General features: G+C 34.2%; 2 protein-coding genes across 4 annotated transcripts in view; one reads left to right on the forward strand and one right to left on the reverse strand.

Moving 5' to 3' along the window:
• Positions 1 to 1,301: 1,301 nt before the first annotated feature.
• LOC139688045 (FUN14 domain-containing protein 1-like) lies at positions 1,302 to 13,536 on the reverse strand. Of its 3 annotated transcripts, XR_011700722.1 has the most exons (5): positions 13,429 to 13,536; positions 12,952 to 13,137; positions 12,543 to 12,738; positions 6,239 to 6,462; positions 2,481 to 2,592 (listed from the first exon to the last, which is right to left on the reverse strand). XR_011700722.1 is itself a non-coding variant. In XM_071585451.1 (4 exons), the coding sequence occupies exons 2-4, from the start codon at positions 13,119 to 13,121 to the stop codon at positions 2,407 to 2,409; spliced, it is 552 nt and encodes a 183-aa protein (XP_071441552.1). In that variant the 5' UTR covers positions 13,122 to 13,137; positions 13,429 to 13,536; the 3' UTR covers positions 1,302 to 2,406. The 3 variants fall into 3 exon arrangements, 2 of the variants coding, with proteins under 2 accessions (XP_071441552.1, XP_071441553.1); XM_071585451.1 differs by lacking the exon at positions 6,239 to 6,462 and having other exon boundaries at positions 1,302 to 2,592; XM_071585452.1 differs by lacking the exon at positions 6,239 to 6,462 and having other exon boundaries at positions 1,302 to 2,592; positions 13,419 to 13,533.
• Positions 13,537 to 13,712: 176 nt separating this feature from the next.
• The window catches only part of Utx (Utx histone demethylase), a 192,449-nt gene continuing 184,165 nt past the window's right edge, over positions 13,713 to 21,996 (forward strand). Inside the window, exons 1-3 of the mRNA XM_071585449.1 lie at positions 13,713 to 13,940; positions 14,748 to 14,814; positions 18,744 to 18,933. Coding sequence (XP_071441550.1) covers positions 13,870 to 13,940; positions 14,748 to 14,814; positions 18,744 to 18,933 — 328 coding nt within the window. The 5' untranslated portion in view covers positions 13,713 to 13,869. The remainder of the gene's footprint in view (positions 13,941 to 14,747; positions 14,815 to 18,743; positions 18,934 to 21,996) is intronic.

The raw sequence follows: 21,996 nt of genomic DNA on the forward strand, positions 1-21,996 counted from the left end.
GGTCTGGGTTTGAACCCTGGAGGTGGCAGGTCTTTTTCAGTGGTATCTTGATCCCTACTTGAGTTGCTTTGGGGAAAGCACTTTTAGTACATTGTCTGTTGAATTGGATGTTAAGCTGCTGGCCACATGGCGGCTTTTGTATAGAGTAGGCAAAATCCGATGCCAGGTGTCTCTCCACCCTTCCTGTTCCCATCCATCCCCAATGGTGCACATGACCTCTGCTCCTGCCTTCCCTAAGGTTACTACTACTTGTTGGGTAATTATCATTCACTAACTACCACTGATGTTATGTTGAAGATACTTTTTCATGTTCCCTTGACATTTATCTCTATGATCGAGTATCATCCAGGGAATATAATTAAAAAAACCTTTACATTAAGTCAACTTGATGAAAACATGGAATATTAGCAGTACAATTGTTTTAGTTTTTACAGACATAAAAACTATTGCCTCTAATTTATATCCAGAGAGATTATATGTAAATAATAATGCATATGATAACATTGTTTGAATCGCAAACATCATTTCTCAGTACAGTAGGGCTTGGAAACACTAGCGTATACTTGGAGAGCTGCCAATATTGCTTTCCTTCTTCATGCTCCAGTCTTATACAATAGTTAAGAAAAGAAATTGGTGGCAAATTGAAGCAAAAAAAGTTGTTGTAAATAGAATTAAGACATTGGTCACAGGATTTCAAAGACAGCAGTGGAAGAATTTCAGCTACAGGAAGGGAAGAAAATATTACATAGGTAGGTGACAATATGTGGAATGGAAGGAGGTTTTTAGCATTTTTAAGGCTTAAAGTGATGCTATTTGAGAAACAATTTTGCAATATTTCTCAGAATTAACTCAAAATAACCTCAGCATACAGCAATAGAATCTGCGCATGACACATTGCACTGTTCATAAACACAAAGAGAAGTAAACCAAATTGGTCTTACCTATTGGTGACCCCCCCAAGCACTCTAAAAAAATATGCATGCCACCTCTGTTTTTTGGAGTTCATTCAAAAAATTCCAGATGAACATATGAATACAATAAATACCATTTTGAGCACTGAAGTACAATTTTCAGGTGGGCTCAATGCATACTGATGCATAAATCAGCTTATTTTTTGTAAAATATAACAGAATATAAATGTCTCAGAAAACCATTACCAAATTTCCAAGGCATTTAACATGCCCTATTCTTCGCAAATTATGCCTCATTAGAACTTCCTCATAGAATTAATTACTGTTAATGCCTGTACCAGTGTCAATTCCACCAGTCGTATAAAAATGTTTTAGGAAAAAGATGAAAAGTTGAAGGTAAGGTTATTTTATTCACAACATAGTAAAAATTACTTCAGAGGGGTCACTCAGTACTTACAATCTACTTATGATCTTATTTCACAATAATAACCACTGGGGTCATACAAATCATTTTTAATTTCATAATCAAACGTTCAGATAATACTTCTTTTCTTCAGCCTCTTAAAAAAGCATTCAGGAACAATGTGAATGCATTTGTCACACATTAATCTCCATGGATGTAACTATTGATGATAAACATTTGAGAGCCACTTAAGCTCTCTTTATCTCTCCACATACTCAATTTTCAACAAGTCATTAGTCTGTCATTTCTGTTCCACAAGTAATAGACCTCTTGATAATCACCAGCCCTGGACATCAAAACACTTCTATGTGACTAACTACACAGTAAAGGTAACTTCCATGTAGTAAGTACTAGTAAGACTAGAAGCCCATTAAAGCTTTATAACTGAACCACCACTATTCGGCCAAACAAAATCTGGCTACATAAATTAAAAGGGCAAGAAAATGAGTCCGACAAACTATGATAGACCGCAACAGCATAACTTTCCTTGCCAAGCTTCTTTATCTTCCTCAATCATGATGTTATAAAAATCAGCATTACACGCAGGAAAGTAATTCTTAAGAACATTAGGATCTTGTAACATATATTCTCCTACTCCCTTTACACCAAAGGGTATCACTACAGGTCCAATGACTGGTGTTTGAGATTCTTTCAAAATTGGCCCAAACATCAAAGCAAACTCCCAATTATCCCTCTACCACCAACTCCCAAGTTCGGAGAATAACCAGCCTTTAGGATGATTATTTGCCAAATAAATATTGAAGTATTAAAATACATACCGACAAGATATATTAAGTGCATTCAGATAAACGCATGGTTTAATTCATAGAATAAATTCCAAGAAGAATATATTGATTAAGATAAAAAGCACTCATCATGTTAATGTGGTCAAGGAGCTTTCAATTTGTTAAATTATTTCTTATTGTTCGTGATTCCTTGTGATATCCATCATTTGGGATAATTGGCAGTTTACATATAGTGGATACAAAGAAAACTGCGGCCTTCTAAGGAGGTTTGCTCTGACATAGACAATTACATGCCAGTCCCCAAACCTAGCGCAAGTCCAGCAACATAGGACACTATGAACACATGGATTTCTCGGGTCTCAAAGGGCTCCTCTCCTCCAAAGACATTGTACCACTTGCGACGAACCTTCCTTTCCTTATCCTTAAGGAGGTTTTCAGCTTTATCAAGCTTGCGGTCTAGGTATCGTTCAGCCTATAATCATAAGGAAACATTTATGAGATTAAAACAAAATTATCCACATTATACATTATTCCAGTGCAAAAAATCATAATTTAACAATAATTAGAGTATCTCATATTTCAAATGTACACCATAAGACACTTTAATTTTTTAAAATAACAAAAAGTGGTTCCTGATAGCAAAAATATGAAAACAAAACAATCACACTGGACATCTAATATTACCTATGGTACATCAACGTAATTCCAATAATCTGAACAAACATAATTACATGAGATACAAGAACAACCTAATTAATAGGGCTACATACTGACTAGATAATTAGAAAGTAATGGTCAAATGCTTCCACAAAATAATGAAATGCTCTTTGGTGGATCAAAGATTGAAAAAGACTTATTTTGTAGTGAGTTATCTAAAGGAAACTTTCAACCAAAAATTCCTACAAAAATTTGAAAAGTTATGTTTCCAAGTAGCCTGCTGAACTTTATTGGAACCTACGGGGGTGCCATTAATGGTACAAGCGACAGCAAATTTCTTTTTCAAAGCCCAGAGAGCCTAACTTGATTGAAACATTACCCCTTGGCTTGCATACTAAGATACACCACTCATATGATCGCTGTGAGAAACAAAGGACTCCTCCCTGGTTCAGAATATATGCCTTTGAAATGTGCCTAGTTTAATCTAACTTTACACCTAATCTGTCACAATTACAACAAGATTTTAGGACAATATTAACAATTATTACATTTTAATCAAACAAGATTATCCACATGAAAATAATGAGCTAAAATAATTAAATATGTACATAGTTAGGTTTGATAAAATCGGTAGAATACACCTAATATTCTAATAGAAATGAATCAGAAGTGAGTACTTTATAGGAAATATGAATGCTGGATCATAGCATTCAAGATGTATTCTTTGAGCCATTTTGCTAAAAAGTACCTTGTTCCTAAATAGAAAGAAATAACTGTAAGGCCCTTGAAATATAATTAAAATGAATTTTAGAATTTCCTTTCAGCAAAATACAATCGGAAAAGAAAATACTTGTTCTTCCACATATATTTTATTATGCACGAACTAGACTCGACTTACAAATTCATCAGGTCCTGATGATGACTTTTTAAGTCGAAACCTAGGTCGTGCTTAGTCAAATATACACCAAAGAACAAAGTGTTTTCTTTTCTGATATGATTTGCTTCCACAAAGTGATGACTCAAACCATTCTATTCAGCAAAAAACAACTTGGAGATAATTATCAGGACTAGTATGTCAAAATATAGGAAATTTAAGGTGGGGTTCAAGTATTTTTTAAGATGTAAAACAAGCTACTCTGCTTCAAATACACATGGACAACTATTTGCCAAATTCATTATGACACTTCAGTCATTTAGTGTCAGAATTCAAGCATAACCAATGATCGGAAACTCATTATAATTTCTTTGCAGGCTCACCCTTGTGATTACTAATTATCTAAGACCACACCTACATCACCTGGTAGCCTTATCAAATCATGATACCATACACTTTAAACCAGCAATAGAAAGAAAACCATGTATCTTTAAGTTGAAAAAGTTCTTGGCATTCCCGACTAATATAAATTAAATAAATAAATACCTAATGGGATCACAAAGAAAGTTGACTTATGCGAGGTAAATAATTCAAGATGAAGCAAGAGAAAATTGGACTGCTCTACTTCAAACAGAGGCTACCAAGGGATTCAAAATTTAAATTTCATTGAATTGCTTTCTAAAGATTTATCTTCATTCAACCATCTTTTTTCAATGAAACTTATATGAATTACTTTCACAGCATAATCAACATTTTGTTTCCTTGTCTTGAATGAGGGGATGAGCTTCAGTTCAGAAAACTGTCCCGAAGCCACATATATTTGCACCACATAGTTCTGAATTCATGATGAAATTCATTCTAAATCAGCGTGAAACAGATTAAAAACTATTACCAATTATTGAAAGATATATGGCCTGTTTCTTATACATGCACCAATCATATATAACTATACGCAAAAGTGTGTACACATTTATACATACATATATCTCTATCTTAGCTGTGCAGCCTGCTTTTTGGCTGATTACAGCCCTAACAATACATTCCCTTTTCATCATGTATATTCTTAAGGAATAATGATGATGAAAGTAATTTTCAAAGCATAATCCTAACAATATACCTTGACAACATCCAAATTATGCCCTTAAACCTTGAATACCCAAAGCCAATTAAAATCCCTGATAAATTATAATGCATCACATAAGCTCTGATTTGATACTCCTTCCATGCATCTAACACTTACACAATGGCCCCTACTTCCAATTACAAAACTCTTAATGTGAATTCTGGGAAACCAATAAGTAAAATAATGAAGCAAACAAACAAACTCTGAATAATGAATCATTCATTTTAATAAAACAAAAACTATTGATGTAACCGGAATGTTTTTCACTCAAAGAACTGAAACTAATTATCATTCAAAAAAATCAAAAGCTTAGCTAACTAGAACTACAGTGGTTATACTGAACCTACAAAAAATTAAAGACTAGATCACGAGCGGTGATGTTTTTAAATGATTAGTTACAAGCCAAAACTTTGCCCTTTGCAACAAACATATCCGATTTCAACTAAATTTTTAAGGTTTAATTCTTAATTTTTGCATTATCCACTTGATATGTAGCATATAAAATGTCTAACCATCATGTGGTTTTCATTTAATATCCACAGCTAATCAATAAATTGAAGGTACTACTTCTCCAAAGCCGTATCATCAATTCCTTTGGGGCAACTAATTACTAGCATGTTAGACAACAGTGATTACTATGGTGGTCAGATAGGGAACATACCAGCAATTCTCATTACAGCAGCATTCTCATGCTGGCAAGCTGCTGTAATGAGGTATTGCTTCTTTGAGTAACACGTTATTTTAGGAAGTTTAGAAATAACATTTTTGTAGCAAAAGAATAGTTGGCCAGTGTTAAAAGCTCCCACCTCCTGGTGAAAATTAGCGCCAAACCAGCAAATTAATAGCCATCTCAAGTTTGACACATACCATTATCATTTGATAAAATGGCTATGACAAACAAATTAACTCTTCCTAGGGTTAATACAAACAAAACATAAAATGTTCAAACATTGCAATAACACAAGAAATAATAAAGGACGGAGGACATAATTAAACAAGTAGTTTGGTAGGGCGACGTGTGATGCACATAAGTTCAGGTACTAATGCATGCCTCTTTCTGACCTTAGTTGCTCTTCGATTGTCGCAACAAAATCAAAATTGTTAATATATACTAACTTAAGTATAATTACATATAAAATCAGAAGAACTTCAGCTGGGGCAAGTGTGTTTGTTATGTGAATCCTAATTTAAGGACATAAAGCAAACAAAATCTATCAATAAAGTGGTGATTCCAAATAATCTTAAGGAGAATTTATTAAGTAAATGAGATTGATAACAGCTCTGAAATCATCAGTTTCCATTAAAAGATGACACTTCTAGGCTTCACAATTAAATGCTATTAAGATGTGGTGTGATGATTTTTCATTGATGAAGGATGAAATAAATTTATGCCCTAATCAAGAGGTCATGCTTGCAGAATAAGAATACTCATTAAATATGGTGAAAAAAAAATAAAAAGCATACCGTTCACATTTTCTTGGCTGGTGAACACTAATTTTTCCAAGAATTTATGGGAAGCACACAATATTCTGACTAAAAAGGCCATAGGAGGAAGGTCATGGAACAGAGAGGGCAAAGGTGAAACGTGAGAAGATTCCACAGGCAGTTTAGGAGGTTGCTACACCAATGAGGAAGCCCCCAATAAAACCAGCTGCTATGTATGAGTTCTCTTGTGCATATTGGCAAGCCTGCAAAGATAGATATGATTCTTTCCTTTATTTTTCAAATCACATACATTACTCGTTCACCTAGTCCCCAAAATTCTAAGACAATAAATTGGCAGGTGTGACTTGTATAAGTAGAGGTGTTTAATGAATTATTGCTTTTATTGTTACTTGTGCTGGGTTCCATTAATGCATACACCTGTAAGATTAATGTTAACATTCAAAGCTTTCAACAAATTCAAAATTAAGCACCGGATATTTCCATGTAAAAAGTAACTAATAAGCAGTGCGATGTAATGGCAGCATTTAGTACATTCAGTGTGTTTGGCATAGGGCACATTTTTTATCACAAGAGAATCAGGGCATCAGTGGATTAAGTTATATGCTTTTGGCCTTTTATGATAATCATCTACTTATGTTTGTCTGTGTTAAGTATTTCTGATCAAACACACACAAAACATACACCACAACATCTGGCCCTTTCGCTCTTCAAGATTTTTCAAATTTTTAACCAATACTATCACATGTACAGTTCGGTCCTACTGACCCTGCCATACTCAAAGTACATGGGCCATTCATTTGTTTGGTAACTCTTCATTACCTATAGTCTTTGTGGGTAGAGCATTCAGCTTTTGACCGGAGGGCCTGCATTTGTTTCACAATGACTCTGGAAAGCCCCAGGCTTCACCTTAGCAGTTTGATTAATGGGGCACCAGATGTTTGTGGGAAACCAAATATCGCACAAGAGAAAGAAGTGGCCACCCTACCCTAAATGTGTGAATTTCATAAGTCAAGAAGGCTTAGTAAGAGGTGAAGTCCACCCTAGCCTATTGACTCAACCTTTGGTCGATTACTGGGGTTCTTTACTCATTTATCTCACAAAATTTCAAAACTTTCCATTTGATACCTCACTACCCATAATACCAACCTCCCCCATGTCGCATTCTGTCACATCTTGCCATGTCCTCCACTCATTATGGTTAACATACAACAATTTTGTTATTTTGTAGACAAGTTGCAAGTGACCAAAAACTACCTGCAATAGACTACTTTTCAACAAGTCTATTGCACTTGAATTAACAAAGCTACTCTACCCACTTAACCTATCTGGGAAAGGCAATAGCCTCCTTTTCAACTGGGGAGAAAATTCTGAGGCTTTCATCAAGTGGGAATGAACACAATCACTAGAATGACCTCAGTCAACTTTCACCTGAAATGGATGCCTTGAAAATATTTCCTGTAACTGAAAAACTTCCAATGAAACACTTGCTTCCTTCGGCAGATAAAATTTTTGAGCATCTGTCTTCATTTAGCAACTGAATTTTAATCACAGCAAGCAGTAAACAATGACTTTAAGATGCATTTCATTTAACTAACTAGGAGAGCATTGGTAGAGGATAGAGAAAATTACTTGGGATTCCCTTACACAAATAATGGACAAATATGAAAATTGTACTGATATATGCACCATGGACATTTCCTTCAATTTACGTTTCTCTAATACTGATGCACTCGAGTGGTTAATTGCTTTTAAGCCAAAATATGCCCCATTGACCTAATCCAGATGACAACAATTTCATGTTTACTTTAACAAACGTTTCCAAGATTTTCACCAAATAACATTTAAAATAGAGTTAAAAATCAAACCTGTAAAAATCATTATGAAGCTAAAAAATCTCCCCAAAACCAAAAATTTATGTATTTATGCATGGCATGAAGATCTGGACTTGTTATGTCCATTGCAGTCAAAAAGACAAGCTGTTTTACCAATTGCGTTATATAAAGTTATATATGTATATCATAGCTTCCTCTCTCTGGTAACAGCTTGAAAAAACCTATCTTTGCTCCCCTCAATTGCCAATGCTTTCACGATCCATCACAAAGTTAAAGCCACATTATGTCATACACACTGAATGTAATAATGTTAAAGAATTAAAATAGGCTTAGTGCAGTTGAATGCAAAAGGAATTGAGAACTGCTTTTAATACATTTAAGTCAGGGAAAATGAAGCACAACACTCAGCTTGCAAGTTACAAAAACCATGAATAACATACAGACATTTTTAGAACAAAACATAACAAGCATTTGAAGGAAATTTAAAAAAAATAACACTTAGCAAATAAACACAGTTGAAACTCAAGTAAAAGATGCCTACCTCACCTTTTAAAATAAATATTAAACATTCATGACTGTATGCAAACAAAATTTGCAGAAATATCATGACAGAAGGCAATGTAAATTGCTCTCACATCTCACCCCAAAGAATCGACTTAGAAAGCATTCGTACCAAGGACTATGTATCCAGAGCTTGCTTCAGTCATGGTTTTCTAAGAATGATTTTGGCAAAACTATTAACTCTCTTGAATACGTACTTGGCATTTGGAAAGCTAAACACTTAATTTCTAAATTGTACACAAATAATAAAGACATATTGCTAGTAATCATTAAGAAAAAATTGTAAGCACCATACAATCATCATTAATACTAGGTTGGGAGCCGCCAAGAACATGATGACTGTTACAATTTCACCTACAGGATAAATACAAATCAAGTCAAAAACGCCAGCATGGAAATGAGGAATGTTTCCCATCAACTACTCATGATCAAGCATAACACTCAAGACTATAAAAAAATGAACCGCTAACTAAATTTGCTTTTGAATAAAATACCTTAATGTCCTAGCAACATGTGTCTTCACATCCTCTGTCACATAACCTTCTGAAGGCTTGCAGAGTAATATGTACCCGCAGATAAACCCATTAATGATAAGTCAAGAGAGTGCACATCCTCAGGCTTTCAAAAAAGTTGCTCCCACTTTGACTTGTATTTTAATAAGACTCTTGCTTTGAATATCCTCTCTACCCTATCATCTTTATGTTGAAAAGGGAAACGATGATCCCTCTATCAACTATGAACTCTCAAAACTATGATATGATTTTCTGCCACTTCTACCAACAGCTATTCTGGTTCTGGCAGTTCTGAGTATCCCCTCTCTTGAAAACCTTTTACTAGAAATATGCTTGCTCAAGATGTTCCTATTCCAAGGAACAATATCTGATATCAATCATTTAGGATGGAGGAGATTAAGAAGAAACCATACATGACAAGCATTCTCCCAACAGTAATGATGGGTTGATGTGGGTGCTCTTGTACTCCAGGCATTTTAACCCAGAGACCATTCATCTTTCAACAAAGCAAGCTTAACCAGTGTATCAAATTCCTCTCCCATATTAAGTACATAACATAATAGTGCAGAGTAGTGTGGACGATTAAAAGGGAGTGTTCAAGGCCAAGAAATGAGCATAAGGCTAATGGAAAGGCTTACAGGAAAAATTTGAGAAATTATAGTTAATTACTGGCACGTTAACTAGACCGCATATGAAAATTTTCCACAATTCATATCAATGCATGACCCCTTTTGAGATATCATATAAACTCAAAATTGCTATAGAGCCTGAACATTTCCCCACACAACCTGGACTTAAAATATTTCTGAAACCATAATCCTGGTCATTCATTCATAGCTTAACCAATACAAGGAATCCTCATAGTACCACTAGTAATGTAAAGGTATAAAACCTTATACATAGTTTAACTGAAGGACTGAGTTTTATTTGCATTTGTATTAGAAATATCTCATTATTCCCTAACCCTATCCTAATCCAGCAATTATTTGCAACATACTTGATGGAAATACAAGAACACCCCACATATATAATTTTATTTAATGAAGGAAAAACTAAACTTCTACCTAAAGCATCCATTTATGAATGTTTGGGGCATTCACTTCTAATTCAACTCTTATCTACCAGTTAAAGTAGGTTTTGGATGAATACAACCACCAAATAACTCTCTTGTCTCTCCTAACAAAACAAAACCCAACATCCTACTCTACACCTAGCCCCTCTTCATCTTTCTATACTTCCTTCCTCTATTCATTTTGTCTAACATCCCCGTCCTCTTTCTGCCCCTTCCATGTTTTCCTAAAATTCTCCCCTCTATCACAGTCTTCACCATCCCATTACCAATCAATATGCATTGAATCCATTTTTCCAGTCTTTGCATGATTTCTCCCAGCAATCGCCTCTCCTTACCCACCATAGCTTACACTTTCTCATTTGTTTTCCTTTCTGTCTATTTCACCTTCTCCATCCACACCCATATTTCAAAAGCCTCAAATCTAACCCTATCATTCTGCTTCAATGACCATGTTTCCACGCCATACTGGCCGCACCTCTATGGTACAGCAAATGTTTTTTTTTAAAGTTGGCTGGTTCAAGGGAGAACACAGAGAAAACGAAGGAAAGATTTAATGATAAATTAAAACGAATTTTTAAAGCAGACTACTAAGCTGAAAGCTTATACATAATAGGCAATGGTGGGAACATGAGAGTAGAGAGAATCCATCCTCAAGAGAATCTCCATTTTCCAAAGAAACTGCGGGAGATGCCACAACAGTAACTTTTAACGGAGTCATCCACTAATGTGCATTACAATGCAACAATTTTTCACTCTGAAATCGTTGCATTGTATCTCCATTTTGCCTGGTATTCCATCATGTGTGTGGACTTCATTAGACAACATATTTGCCAATATTCCAATCAACAACTTCAAGTCAAGGCAAATCACTAAGCACTTCAGAAGGTGACTCACCTGGGGTCTGAAAGTCTTTTTATCATGCATGAATCAAAATCCTAGTCATTTAATGTTATCAGTATAATATAAAATGGAAGCTCATTAATGCAATGATTCCATATTAATTAGATGGCAAACTGAAAATACATAATATCACAAAATGATAATATAAAATAGAAAGGAATATTCAAATGAGGGTATCTATTACATTCTAATTCTTCTCACAAGCCATACACCAATGAAAATGTTCATGATAAAGAGAGTCAGAGGGTGTCCATATATACAATGATCCCATAGCCCCAGTAATAGCAAGTAAGGAAGATGACTGTATAGAGGAAGAAAAGACACAACGAAGATGTTAATAACTGAACTAAATGCATGCAGACAAGTCATGTGCATTTAGTTCAGTTATATATAATCGTTCAGTGTGGAATGATAACCGGAGCATTTGAGCCCAAGGAAAGGGCAAAAGGCTAAAGGAAAGTTTAAAAAATTTAAGTGGCAGTTGGTCTTGAACTAAAAGATTTGAAATATTCGTTGATTACTTACATGCTGACTAGACACCACGCGAAAATTTTCCACAATTCATATCAATACAAAATCCCTTTTGAAATATCAGATGAAATAACAAAGAGTTAGACTCAGTTTAAAGTTTGGGTGAAAGAGGATTGACCAAGTGGCTTCGTTTAAATAAGAAATCTCAGGGATAAATTACTAGCACTATTTTATACATTAAAGCCCTAAAAGCATGACGGTGTAGATAAAAATGCTTTGAAAACCTCACTAACGGTTCCATTCAAAACTATACTTCTTTGGTAACAATCACAGGGGCACATTCATAAAGTGGTTCATCTTTGTTTCTTTTCCTGAGCGACCCAATCACTTCACATCCATCTCCTTCCCTCAGAAGTGACATTTTTGGGAATCCAATCCAATAGAAAAATATCCTTTTCGGATATAATAAAATGATGAACCCATTGAGTTTTGTTATTTTACAATGATATCCGATGCTGTCATGTGTGGACCTTTACACCGATGTAATCATTCTCATGTAGTTAAAACTCCTTATCTTCGATTTCCTAAATAGGTGGAGCTAAATTATCGATGCTAAATAACAAAAAAACTGAGATTAAATGTTACCTCAATGTTCGACAAGCTTACTCGCAAATTGTCAAGGCAAACATGGTGAAATACATCGAAATAACTGCCATCGAAATTCCTGACATGGGCACTCCACACTTGTTTGCTGAAGCTCATTTGGTTTTTATCCCAGCATTATACATCATCGTGACCACCCACGGCCAATGCAGTGGAATTATAATTGATCGTTACAAAATCACAATATATATTCCACCTGAATTTTATTATTACAACGTAAACTAAAAGTAATTTCAAGCAATTTGTACATCCTAAAATATATTTCTCGATTGCGGACTTTAAAAACTATTTACTCAAAATAATTGTCTTGCCTTGTTCATCCATGGCTGTTTTTCACCTGTAGCCTTTTCTTCCATCTTGTCCACTACCTTGTCGACTTTGCGATAAACTTTGTCCCAATTGATGTTAATATAGCCTTGGTGATTCGCTACTTGCAACAGTATTATACCGCCACCGACAGCCATTGCAGCCACCTTCCCTACCTTCATTGCTAGAAAACCAGTGCACCTAGATAATAAGTTTAACAGAAGCAGCAAAATTAAGACGACATAACTCAAATTCGACAGTGTACATCGTAAATGTTTTAACAATAATTATTCCAGCACAATATGATGCAATAAAAGGTAAAAACCCTTATACAACAAAAATGTAACTCGAGACAATTATAAACGCATTTCAATATATCCATAAAATTTAAAATGATAATTGGACTTAACTCACCACCCCGAAACTCCACCCAAAGCAATTTGTTTCGACGCAGATGTTTTACTGACATCACCAAGTATTTTTTCAATCACACCCTTGGTCTTCCTCGCCATTTCGTCCACAGAGACTAATTCTTGATTGTTTTCCTCTTTGCCTTTCGACTTTTTTCCCAAGGCAGAAGCCATTGTGTTGTATCACAGCCTAATATCAATGAGGTATAACAACAAACTTATTACGATGATTGATCCTAATTAATATGTCAGTGAAGGCCCCTCGCATAAAACAAAACGAATGCGTTTGACTATGACTAATTTCTATAATTATCAGAAAACGAACTGCAACAGTCGAACAAAATCATTGACATCACCAATAAATATAACAAATATAAAATGTTCCTCTGTTCTTTACACAGACAATTTCACCAGCACAATATAGAGTAAATATTTCAGCAATGGAGGAAAATTTCTGAATACGGAGCTTACAATTGTTTACCTGAGGTCCGACGTTACTCGCGTAACGTTAAATTCTAAGTTGATTCGCCAGGGGGCATTTATCATCACCGTGATTCGTGGTGGATCGGCGGGGGGGCTGAAAGTATACTCGGTTTCCAATGACCTTCAACACATAACCTTGATGTAGGGCATTTAAAAATAATTATTAATTTAAAAATTTCATGTAAATTTTTATTAAGAAGGATGCTTTTGGTTATGGACTTGATATTATCCTTGGGACGTAAATACACAATTTCATAATTATTGCCAACCGAATTACTCCCTTCAAGCCACAGGCTGAAAGTGATGGCGCGTGTACCCCTTTGAAGTGTGCTGCGCTGCTGGGCGGCTGTTCTGTGCATCAATGAGTGAAAATGGAGATATTTATAAACAAAATGAAAATGTGTGATTGACTTTCGTGTGAACTGTCTTCTGCGTCACGATGATGGCGCAGGAAACGGACGATATTAATTTAACACCGCAAGAATTGCAGGTGCTGTCTGAACTTGACAGGTAAACAACATGGCTCCGATTGTCTTTTATTGACTTTGTTTTTCATAGACTTTAGTGAACTATACCTTCAACGACGGTTGACCCTCTCTAATGTATATGCTTATTAAGAAAATGCTTTTAACTGGACCACTTAAGCATGACACTCCGATGTTATTCGGCGTACTTACTTCGCAATCAAATGAGCATGTATTGAAATGAAATCAATTGTTTACGTATGACAGTAGTCAGTCATTTACACAATATTGTATAGTTTGGATATTTTTATGTAAAAAAATAAGATATTTCTTTGTTGGAAATGTATTTTGTACTAATATAAGTAATATGACCAGCTTATCAAAAATTCCTCTCCTTTTTGTTCTGCCTGTCTAGAAGAGTTTGGACTTACTTGGCTTATGTGGTTTCTTCGTTTAAGTTTAAATCAATTTTATAACACAGGAGGATATATATTCTTAATATCAATGGAGGATTAATTTTTATTTCGATTTATTTCAATTTTAAATATCACATCGAAAGTGTTACCTGACAGCTTTAGAAATTGTTATTTTGTGTACATTCTCAAAATCAGTATTCCACAGAGCTATAATTCCGCGATATTCCATCAAAAGAGGAACAAAAAATCGTAATAACAAGATTTTAGTTCTTTCAAGGTATTTGTATCTGTAATTGCCATGATAGTAGTCTAAATTATAATAAGAAAAGCGTCATTAAGTATTTCAATATTAAGCCACTTAAGTGTAGTATTTTTTGGCCTAAGTGTGATGAATCTCTTTATATTCACATTATTTTCATTGAACCCTTTCTTTCCAGCCGGCAATTTGGATTTTTAAAGCTCAACACAACAGAGCAGGCCAAGAAAAAAGCTCTTGTTCTTAAGGTATGTTTCTGTTGGCTTTCTATTCTATTGTCATCGTCAAAATTAGCCCCAAATGCTAGAATTATTGCCTTACATTATATTTTGCGTTTTTACAATATAAACTGCAGGACATTTTTCGTGTGCACCCAGGAACTTCTAAAAATATTTTTGCATGTCTTTTATACAAATTCTTATAAAATTGTTGAAATATTTTCTGCGTAGAAAATATAATGAATTTAATGAATGAAAACATCAAAAATTAAAAAAAATCGCTCTCACCGGCATTTTCAGCAAATTTATCTCTGAAATAATAGATAAAATAAATAAGACTACCTCTCAAATTGTATGTTGTCTCTATCAAAATATCCAGTTGTAATTTAGTGATCACCATTTTCGTTTATTAATTGAAAAACGCAATGTATTCATTTTTATTAATGGAAAAATACATTGTTTTCTTCATTTAATTAACATGAACTACCACAAAGTTGAGGCAGAAACCTTCGAATTCATATCTCCATTTTCGTTTTATCTTTCCATTTTTTATTGAATTATGAAAATTGATACTTCAAATAGTGCATGTGCTCAGATAGTATTCCCAAGTTATGCTATTATCCAGTAATTGTAATGATAAATTTTATTCTTAGAATAATTACAACTGCAAAAATATGTGAAGGAAAGAAAATATATGTATATAACATTTCACTCATTTGAGCTAATTCACTAGTTTTGGTCTCAGAAAGATAGACTTGGCCAATATCTGTATGTAATTGTCTCCAAAAATTTCGAAAAGGTTATGATAAAGTCCATTTGCTTAAAAAAATGCAACAAAATGTAATAGCAAGGGTTTCAATGAATCAGTTAATTCCAATGTATTGTTGGGAAAAGTTTATGAAGGCATTGAATACTCAATTATCTTGGTACACATTGGAATTGCTACCTTTCTAAGTATTTCATTGCAAAAAGTTTTGTATCTCAATGAATTGGAATTGAATAGAGTGAGTATTGATTTGGGGGTTTTGAGATGTCAGTCTGAGTAAGAAAGAAGAAACGAGTTGGGAAGTGATGAAGGAAGGAAGACAACTGCTAGTTATTGCATGAGAAGAATGAAAGTTGGGTGGGTTAATTCACATATAGAACGGGATGGAGTAGATGTAGGCAGGTAGTGAAGGCTGAAGGTGGTGATGAAAGAAAGAACAATAGGCAGGTGGGGAGATGGAGAAAAGATAGTGTATTTTGAACTGCAACTACCCACACCTTAGCTCCCATCAATTCCTCAAGAAAAAAGTCTCGAGTGATTTCATTTCATCCTTCTTTGAGTAAGTTTTAGGAACCATACAGTAATATGCTCAGTATTCATGTATTTACCAATCTCATCTTAATATCTTTACTGGATAATTGCCATTAATCCTCTGGCAGTGGCAGGGGTAACGTCCTCGCCTGCCAACCCAGAGGTTATGGATTCAATTCCTGCCTAGGTGGGTTTTCCTCCATCTTGGGGGTTTGAAATTAGGTCCATTATTATTTATTTGTATATCATTGATTGAATCCAATGTAAAGGCTGAATAAATAAATAAAATTGCTGCTGTGCTGAGTGCAATTTTCCTAAAATATTATGATTGGCTCATTTTAATTCAAAACACTGCCCTAGTATGTGTTTTATCTGTGCCGATTGCTGCTCTACTAATTTATTGTTTAACAGATACTTCACATTTCTTGAGAACCCAATTGTGAACTTTTTTCATTATTCTCGGTTCCCCATACCTCTCACATAGAATCCATAATGAGTTTCACGATTACTTCAAACCCTTTGTGGGGACTGGTTAGCTGGAGCTTGATCATCTGCATTTCTAACTGACTTCATCTATTTTAATGCTTACCCCTATCTGTACTTAGTACCAACCTTAGTGTATCACTTAAAAAGAATGGGTCATTATACATCACCATGTTTTATTCCCATATTTTTTCTGTGCCCCTTTCAGTCATTTCATCTCTCAATTCTCCTTTGATACCCCGAGTTGTAGAGTCCAAGTGATGGGTAATTTTAAAATAAGATGTCTCATCAGTTTACTCTTGTATTCTGTAATCCTTTCTTTTACCTCGTTCAATTATACTCTGCTTATTGGCTTCTCAAAATTGAATAAACAAACAAATACATCTTGTGGTTTACATTCCTTTCTATTCATGTTCTCAGTAATGCCATTTCACTTTTTCTCCTTCCATTACTCATATTGATGTTGGCCTCAGTCAGTTTCTCTCTTCTCCCAGCATTTCTTCATGATTCTTATTGCCACCTTCTGAAGTGTACTGCATTAAATTTGTGATCGTTTAGTCCTCATACATCACCACCGTTGCCTCTTTCAGGGTGGTGCCATGAAAATGTCAACTCTTAGGTCGGACATAGCACCAAAAAGTTACCCTGTTTCCAAAACTCTTGTGTAATTGCATGGGGATATTGTCAATACCTTCAGTCTTTGAAGTGATTTCAATAGCCAATGATAATATCAAATATTCCCTCCAAAAATAATATTCACAGTTGGCCAAAATCAGAGGTCATATTTGAAATTCATTTCTTATGGTGTATTTTTTTTCTCGGAAATTCTGATAGATTTAATGAAAATCTCTGCCTCTTAAAAAAACATAGAATTCATTGCCATGTAATTTTTTTCATCCAATTAATATTGATAAAAAATTGGAAATTCTGAAAATGATAAATATTTATGCTGCATATATTTTTATTCTGACAGTTAAGATGCAGTTGTCACATTTTGAATTCTTAAATATTTTTGAGAACGGAAAACTTCTAAAAAGTCTTATTTTGATGTAATGATGTGGTCCCTGCTTTTCAATATTTAATTTCCTTGGGCCTGTCTTTTAAATTTAAATGTGGTGATTGTTAAATGTAATATTCTGTTAAATTTTATTTTCTTCCCAATGGTACCTTTGATCCCTCCGGTCTGATCGCCCCTGGTTCTGTCTGTGTCCTGTTATACTAAAGTTGAAACTTCTCTGGTTCTTTCCTAATTGCACCAAATTGGACTGTGTCCATCAAATTCCAAAAAGCATCATGGGATCAAAATTAGTTGCCCTTTTTTTCTCACTCTTTTTCAGAATTTATTAGTTATCATGTTTCAATATGAAATTTCACAGTGTTGAGCATATAGGTGATTCATGACCAGTCAGTGTATAGTACTGCTTTAAAAATTTATATTTGGGTCCATATTGAAACATAAATGTTTGTCTAAGGCAACAAAATTGGAAGTATCTAAACTTGTACTCCTTCCCACTGTACAGTCTGCAACCAAAACTTACGTATGCCTGGATAATCAAAAATATTGGCCAAAATCAGTAGGTATGGGATACTTGAGTGGACTTTATGCTAAAACAGTCATGGAAGGCAGCACATTGGGTGTATTAGTTGCAGGAAAGAATTAAGAAGTTGCTATTTTGTTTTTTATATTGAGAGAATGGACTCACTTAATTCATTTCCGAGAGAATAGTGAGAAAAGGGGGTTCTCCGAGAAAGCCATGCATGTATGTGGTCGAAGGCCTTCCTAGGATGTTTGAATGTGACACAGTGATGAAACAAGTAGCTAGATTGTGGTGTCTTTTTTGAAATTAGTTAAAGGGATTGGGCTTTATTCTATTAACTTTTTTTTACAGCTAAGCCCATAATGGCCAATTTAGCCTTAAATTATACATATTTTTTTGAACATGATGTAACAAAGATAGTCATATGTACCAAAGTCCTGGGAAAGGAAAAATGCTGTTTGGTAGAAATCCTTCCAAGTCAAGGATGTTACCCCTCCGCTTGTAATGCCAGCACTGTTTTCCTTAATTTACTAAAAGTGATAATTTTTTCATTTTGGTTGCCCACTTTGAGATGAAACAAAATCAATGATATGTATGTCTCAATGCTAATGTGGTTTTTATTTCCTTTTATTTATTTTCAGGCTGTTAAGTATCTGGAGCGCATGATAGTTCAAGCACAAAGCCAGAAGGACCGTAATCAAAGGAACAGTGACTCTTCGAAGGAAGATGATGCTGGAGGTGATGGATCTTCTGATAAAGAGATTAACATCGATCCCAAGACGTACTGCAAATTGGGTCACTTCCACCTGTTGCTGGAAGATTATACAAAGGGTAACTGGTGTCTTATTTATGTTTCACTCTAAAAAAATCTTATTTTTAGGTCATAACTCCATCTTTTTGTGGTCTAATCTTGTAAGAATGTCATTCTTATATTTATAAGAACTGTTGTTTTCTGAGTAGATCTGTAATGACAACATCTAGTTTCAGCATATGTAATCAACCAGCAGATTCTTGATTGTTAATCACCAAAAATATGCCAAAAATGAAGAAAAAACTGTCATGGAATTTACTATATTAGGAATAGCTGAAATATTTGTTTTCAAATTCAGTACTCTGGGTATCCGAGAATATCTTGTTTATTTTTGAAATATATAAAAGTTGTATGAAGTAAATATACAAATTATGTTTTTAAGCCCAAAATAATGATCTGAAGCAATGCAGCTATCTATATCTCCTTTGGGAATCAATTGAGTAATGGGGGAACATGTTTTGGAACCAATTTAGACCATTTTGAAAAATGTTACAAAAATGCTTGCAGGGCATACTATATTTTGAGGATTTAATTTCTCAAATACTATTTACACGAGTAACTTGAAATTTTTATTTTTTTACAATAAAACTCTTGAAGTGTACTCTTTTTGAGTAACTAGAATGCATATTCAAAATATCACCTTAGCTGTCGGTCGCCTCCCATGAAAACTACTACTACTACTCAAATATCACTTAAAAAAAGCAAAAATTAATCTTTGGACTGAAAAATTTCATTTACTTTCAAAGTATAATTTAGTAATGTTCAATGGAATATTGAATTAGTTGAACGGCTTTGAAATTTATGAATCCCTGTTTGCTTAGTCCGTAAGTCCTCTGTTCAAAAACTAGAAGACTTGACAGTCTTCAAAATTTCAACATTTCAATAATCTGTGTTGAAATGGAGTCAGTCTGAGGTAGTATTTCACGGAGTAGAGGAGGAATGGAGGGAAATCTGTGTGTGGCAAATGGCAAGTAAAATAAAAAAAGGAAGGGAGGTAACTGCTTAATAAGTACACTTGAGGTGTTCAATATTGGGAAAACAACGAGTTTTAGAAAATATTTAAAAAATTTGGTAATGCCGGGATTGGAAATTAGTCATCTGCTTCCATCAATCTCTGTTTTATATGATACTTTCTGCAGGAACACCTATAACTTCCTTGAATAAATATGATTAAGTTAAGTACTCTGCTAGGCTAATTTTTTTCACCTTATTGGAGGACTGTATGCTATTAAGGGCATACAAAATGTATTTAACTTTTCAAAGAAGTTTAGTTATTCTTTAAAAGGAATACACATGAAAAATAATAGTCAAAATTTGAAGTAATGTTTAAAATAAGATTTCGATTAGGTTTGTGCATAAGGCAACAGGAATTAATGTAGACATAGTTGGGAGAGCGAGATTCCATTTGAAGCATTAAATTGATCAGTTTCAGATTATTTGAGGAAGTTTTTCAGAAAGGGCTCTTTCCTGGACTATAGGCAACCCACAGTAACACTTTCAATTTCTGGAAAATTTCCAAGGTTAGGAGGTATTTATTTTGAGGTGTAAATCTGAATTAAGGAGAAGAAAATTTGGTTTTAAAGTGTCATAGAGTCTCGCAATTCCTCGCAATTAAGAATTAATAAACAATATTCTACCTCATACACCTCAAATTAATCCGCAAAGAGTAAATGAATATTGTAATGTGAGATATTGTTTATCATTGTGGAATGGGCATAATTTTTTCCTCATTTTCATTGTGCGAGAGAAAAGTTTCAGTATGATGCAGAATAGGATTTTGTAAATTTTATATGTCCAACAAATTTGGTTGTGAGGAAACGAAAGATATAAGTACCATATTTTACTGAGATGTGTGAAATTATTTTGTCAATTAATCTTGATGATTCATTTCAGTAAAAAAGGTGATTCTTTCAATCTCCTTTACATAAGTTTCTCTGGAAGAAATTTAGCTGATGGCAATTTAACATTTTAGGCTGCAGGTATCTTGTATGGCATCCCACATTATATTAAAATATTGCGGAGGGTTAATTTGGTCTATTAGTCCCAGCATTAAATGTAAATTGCAGGAGAATATATTTTTCATGCTTTAACACATGAACTGATGAAAGAAATAGTCGGAACAAAAGCTTATAAAGAATAAATCTGCTTGAATCTTTAGTATTATCAAATGAAGGCTAAAATCAGACCCTTATGAAAGAGGGTTTTCTTAAATATTAAGGGTATATTGACAAATATGGCATTCATCAAAATAGACAATAGAAATACCATATTTTATGTGTATTTTCCCATTTATGGTCCAAATTTAAGCTCTTGAAAAACAACTGTTGTTTACTAATAATAATTAATAATATCTCATGTGTCCTGCACATTATTTTCTCCATACTTACTCCTAGGGTGTTGATAATTTATGAATCCTGAGTCATTATGAATTAACCCTCCAAATTTCCCCAAAACAGTTGCCAATGGCTGGCAAAAACCAGTGACAATGTTTTATTCCTGTAAAATATTATTGAGAGGTTGTGCATTGACTTTTAAGTGCCAAATTCTTTTTTGTAAAAATATCAGGAGCAAATCGTAGTCTTGATAGAACACGCATTTGTCAATCTTTGTGGTTAATATTGCATCCAAAGGAAGAAGGTTCCGATTGAATTATTTAATGAACAAAACATTCGTAACTAAGCCAATATTTTTCATAGAATTCCTAGAACTATAATGGAATATTGGAGGGTGCAACTGGTGAAGACGCACGTTTCCATATCTTCCCCACTGAATTGAATTACCATTACAAATCATTGGTTCTTATTAATCTATTGCAAAGCAAATCTTAAATATCTTTGCATTTTCCCATACAAATCCAGGAGTACAGTGCCTGCTTTATATACGCACTCTGCAAGAGCAAGTTATGTATTAATTTGTAGAATGCCTGTATAAATGTCATATGTAGAAAGTACAGATTTTGATAATCTTTAAGTATGCATTTTTTAAAGTTATTTACTGAAATAGGGCAAGGTATTATTCATGAAAGGTAAAAGTGTTTGATCATTGCTTTCTTGTCATAGAAACTTGCTATCATTTCTTTCAAA

The sequence above is a fragment of the Hetaerina americana genome, unplaced genomic scaffold, assembly GCF_022747635.1.
Source record: "Hetaerina americana unplaced genomic scaffold, ioHetAmer1.1.p SCAF_2, whole genome shotgun sequence".
NCBI lineage: Eukaryota > Metazoa > Arthropoda > Insecta > Odonata > Calopterygidae > Hetaerina > Hetaerina americana.

Bases quoted from the DNA above. Each gene is read 5' to 3' on its own strand.
- LOC139688045 (XM_071585451.1), bottom strand. From the start codon at position 13,121: ATGGCTTCTGCCTTGGGAAAAAAGTCGAAAGGCAAAGAGGAAAACAAT. The intron at 12,739-12,951 runs GTGAGTTAAGTC...CTTATTATCTAG, and splicing joins TTGGGTGGAGTTTCGGGGTG to GTGCACTGGTTTTCTAGCAA. The intron at 2,593-12,542 runs GCAAGACAATTA...TTATGATTATAG, and splicing joins AACAGCCATGGATGAACAAG to GCTGAACGATACCTAGACCG.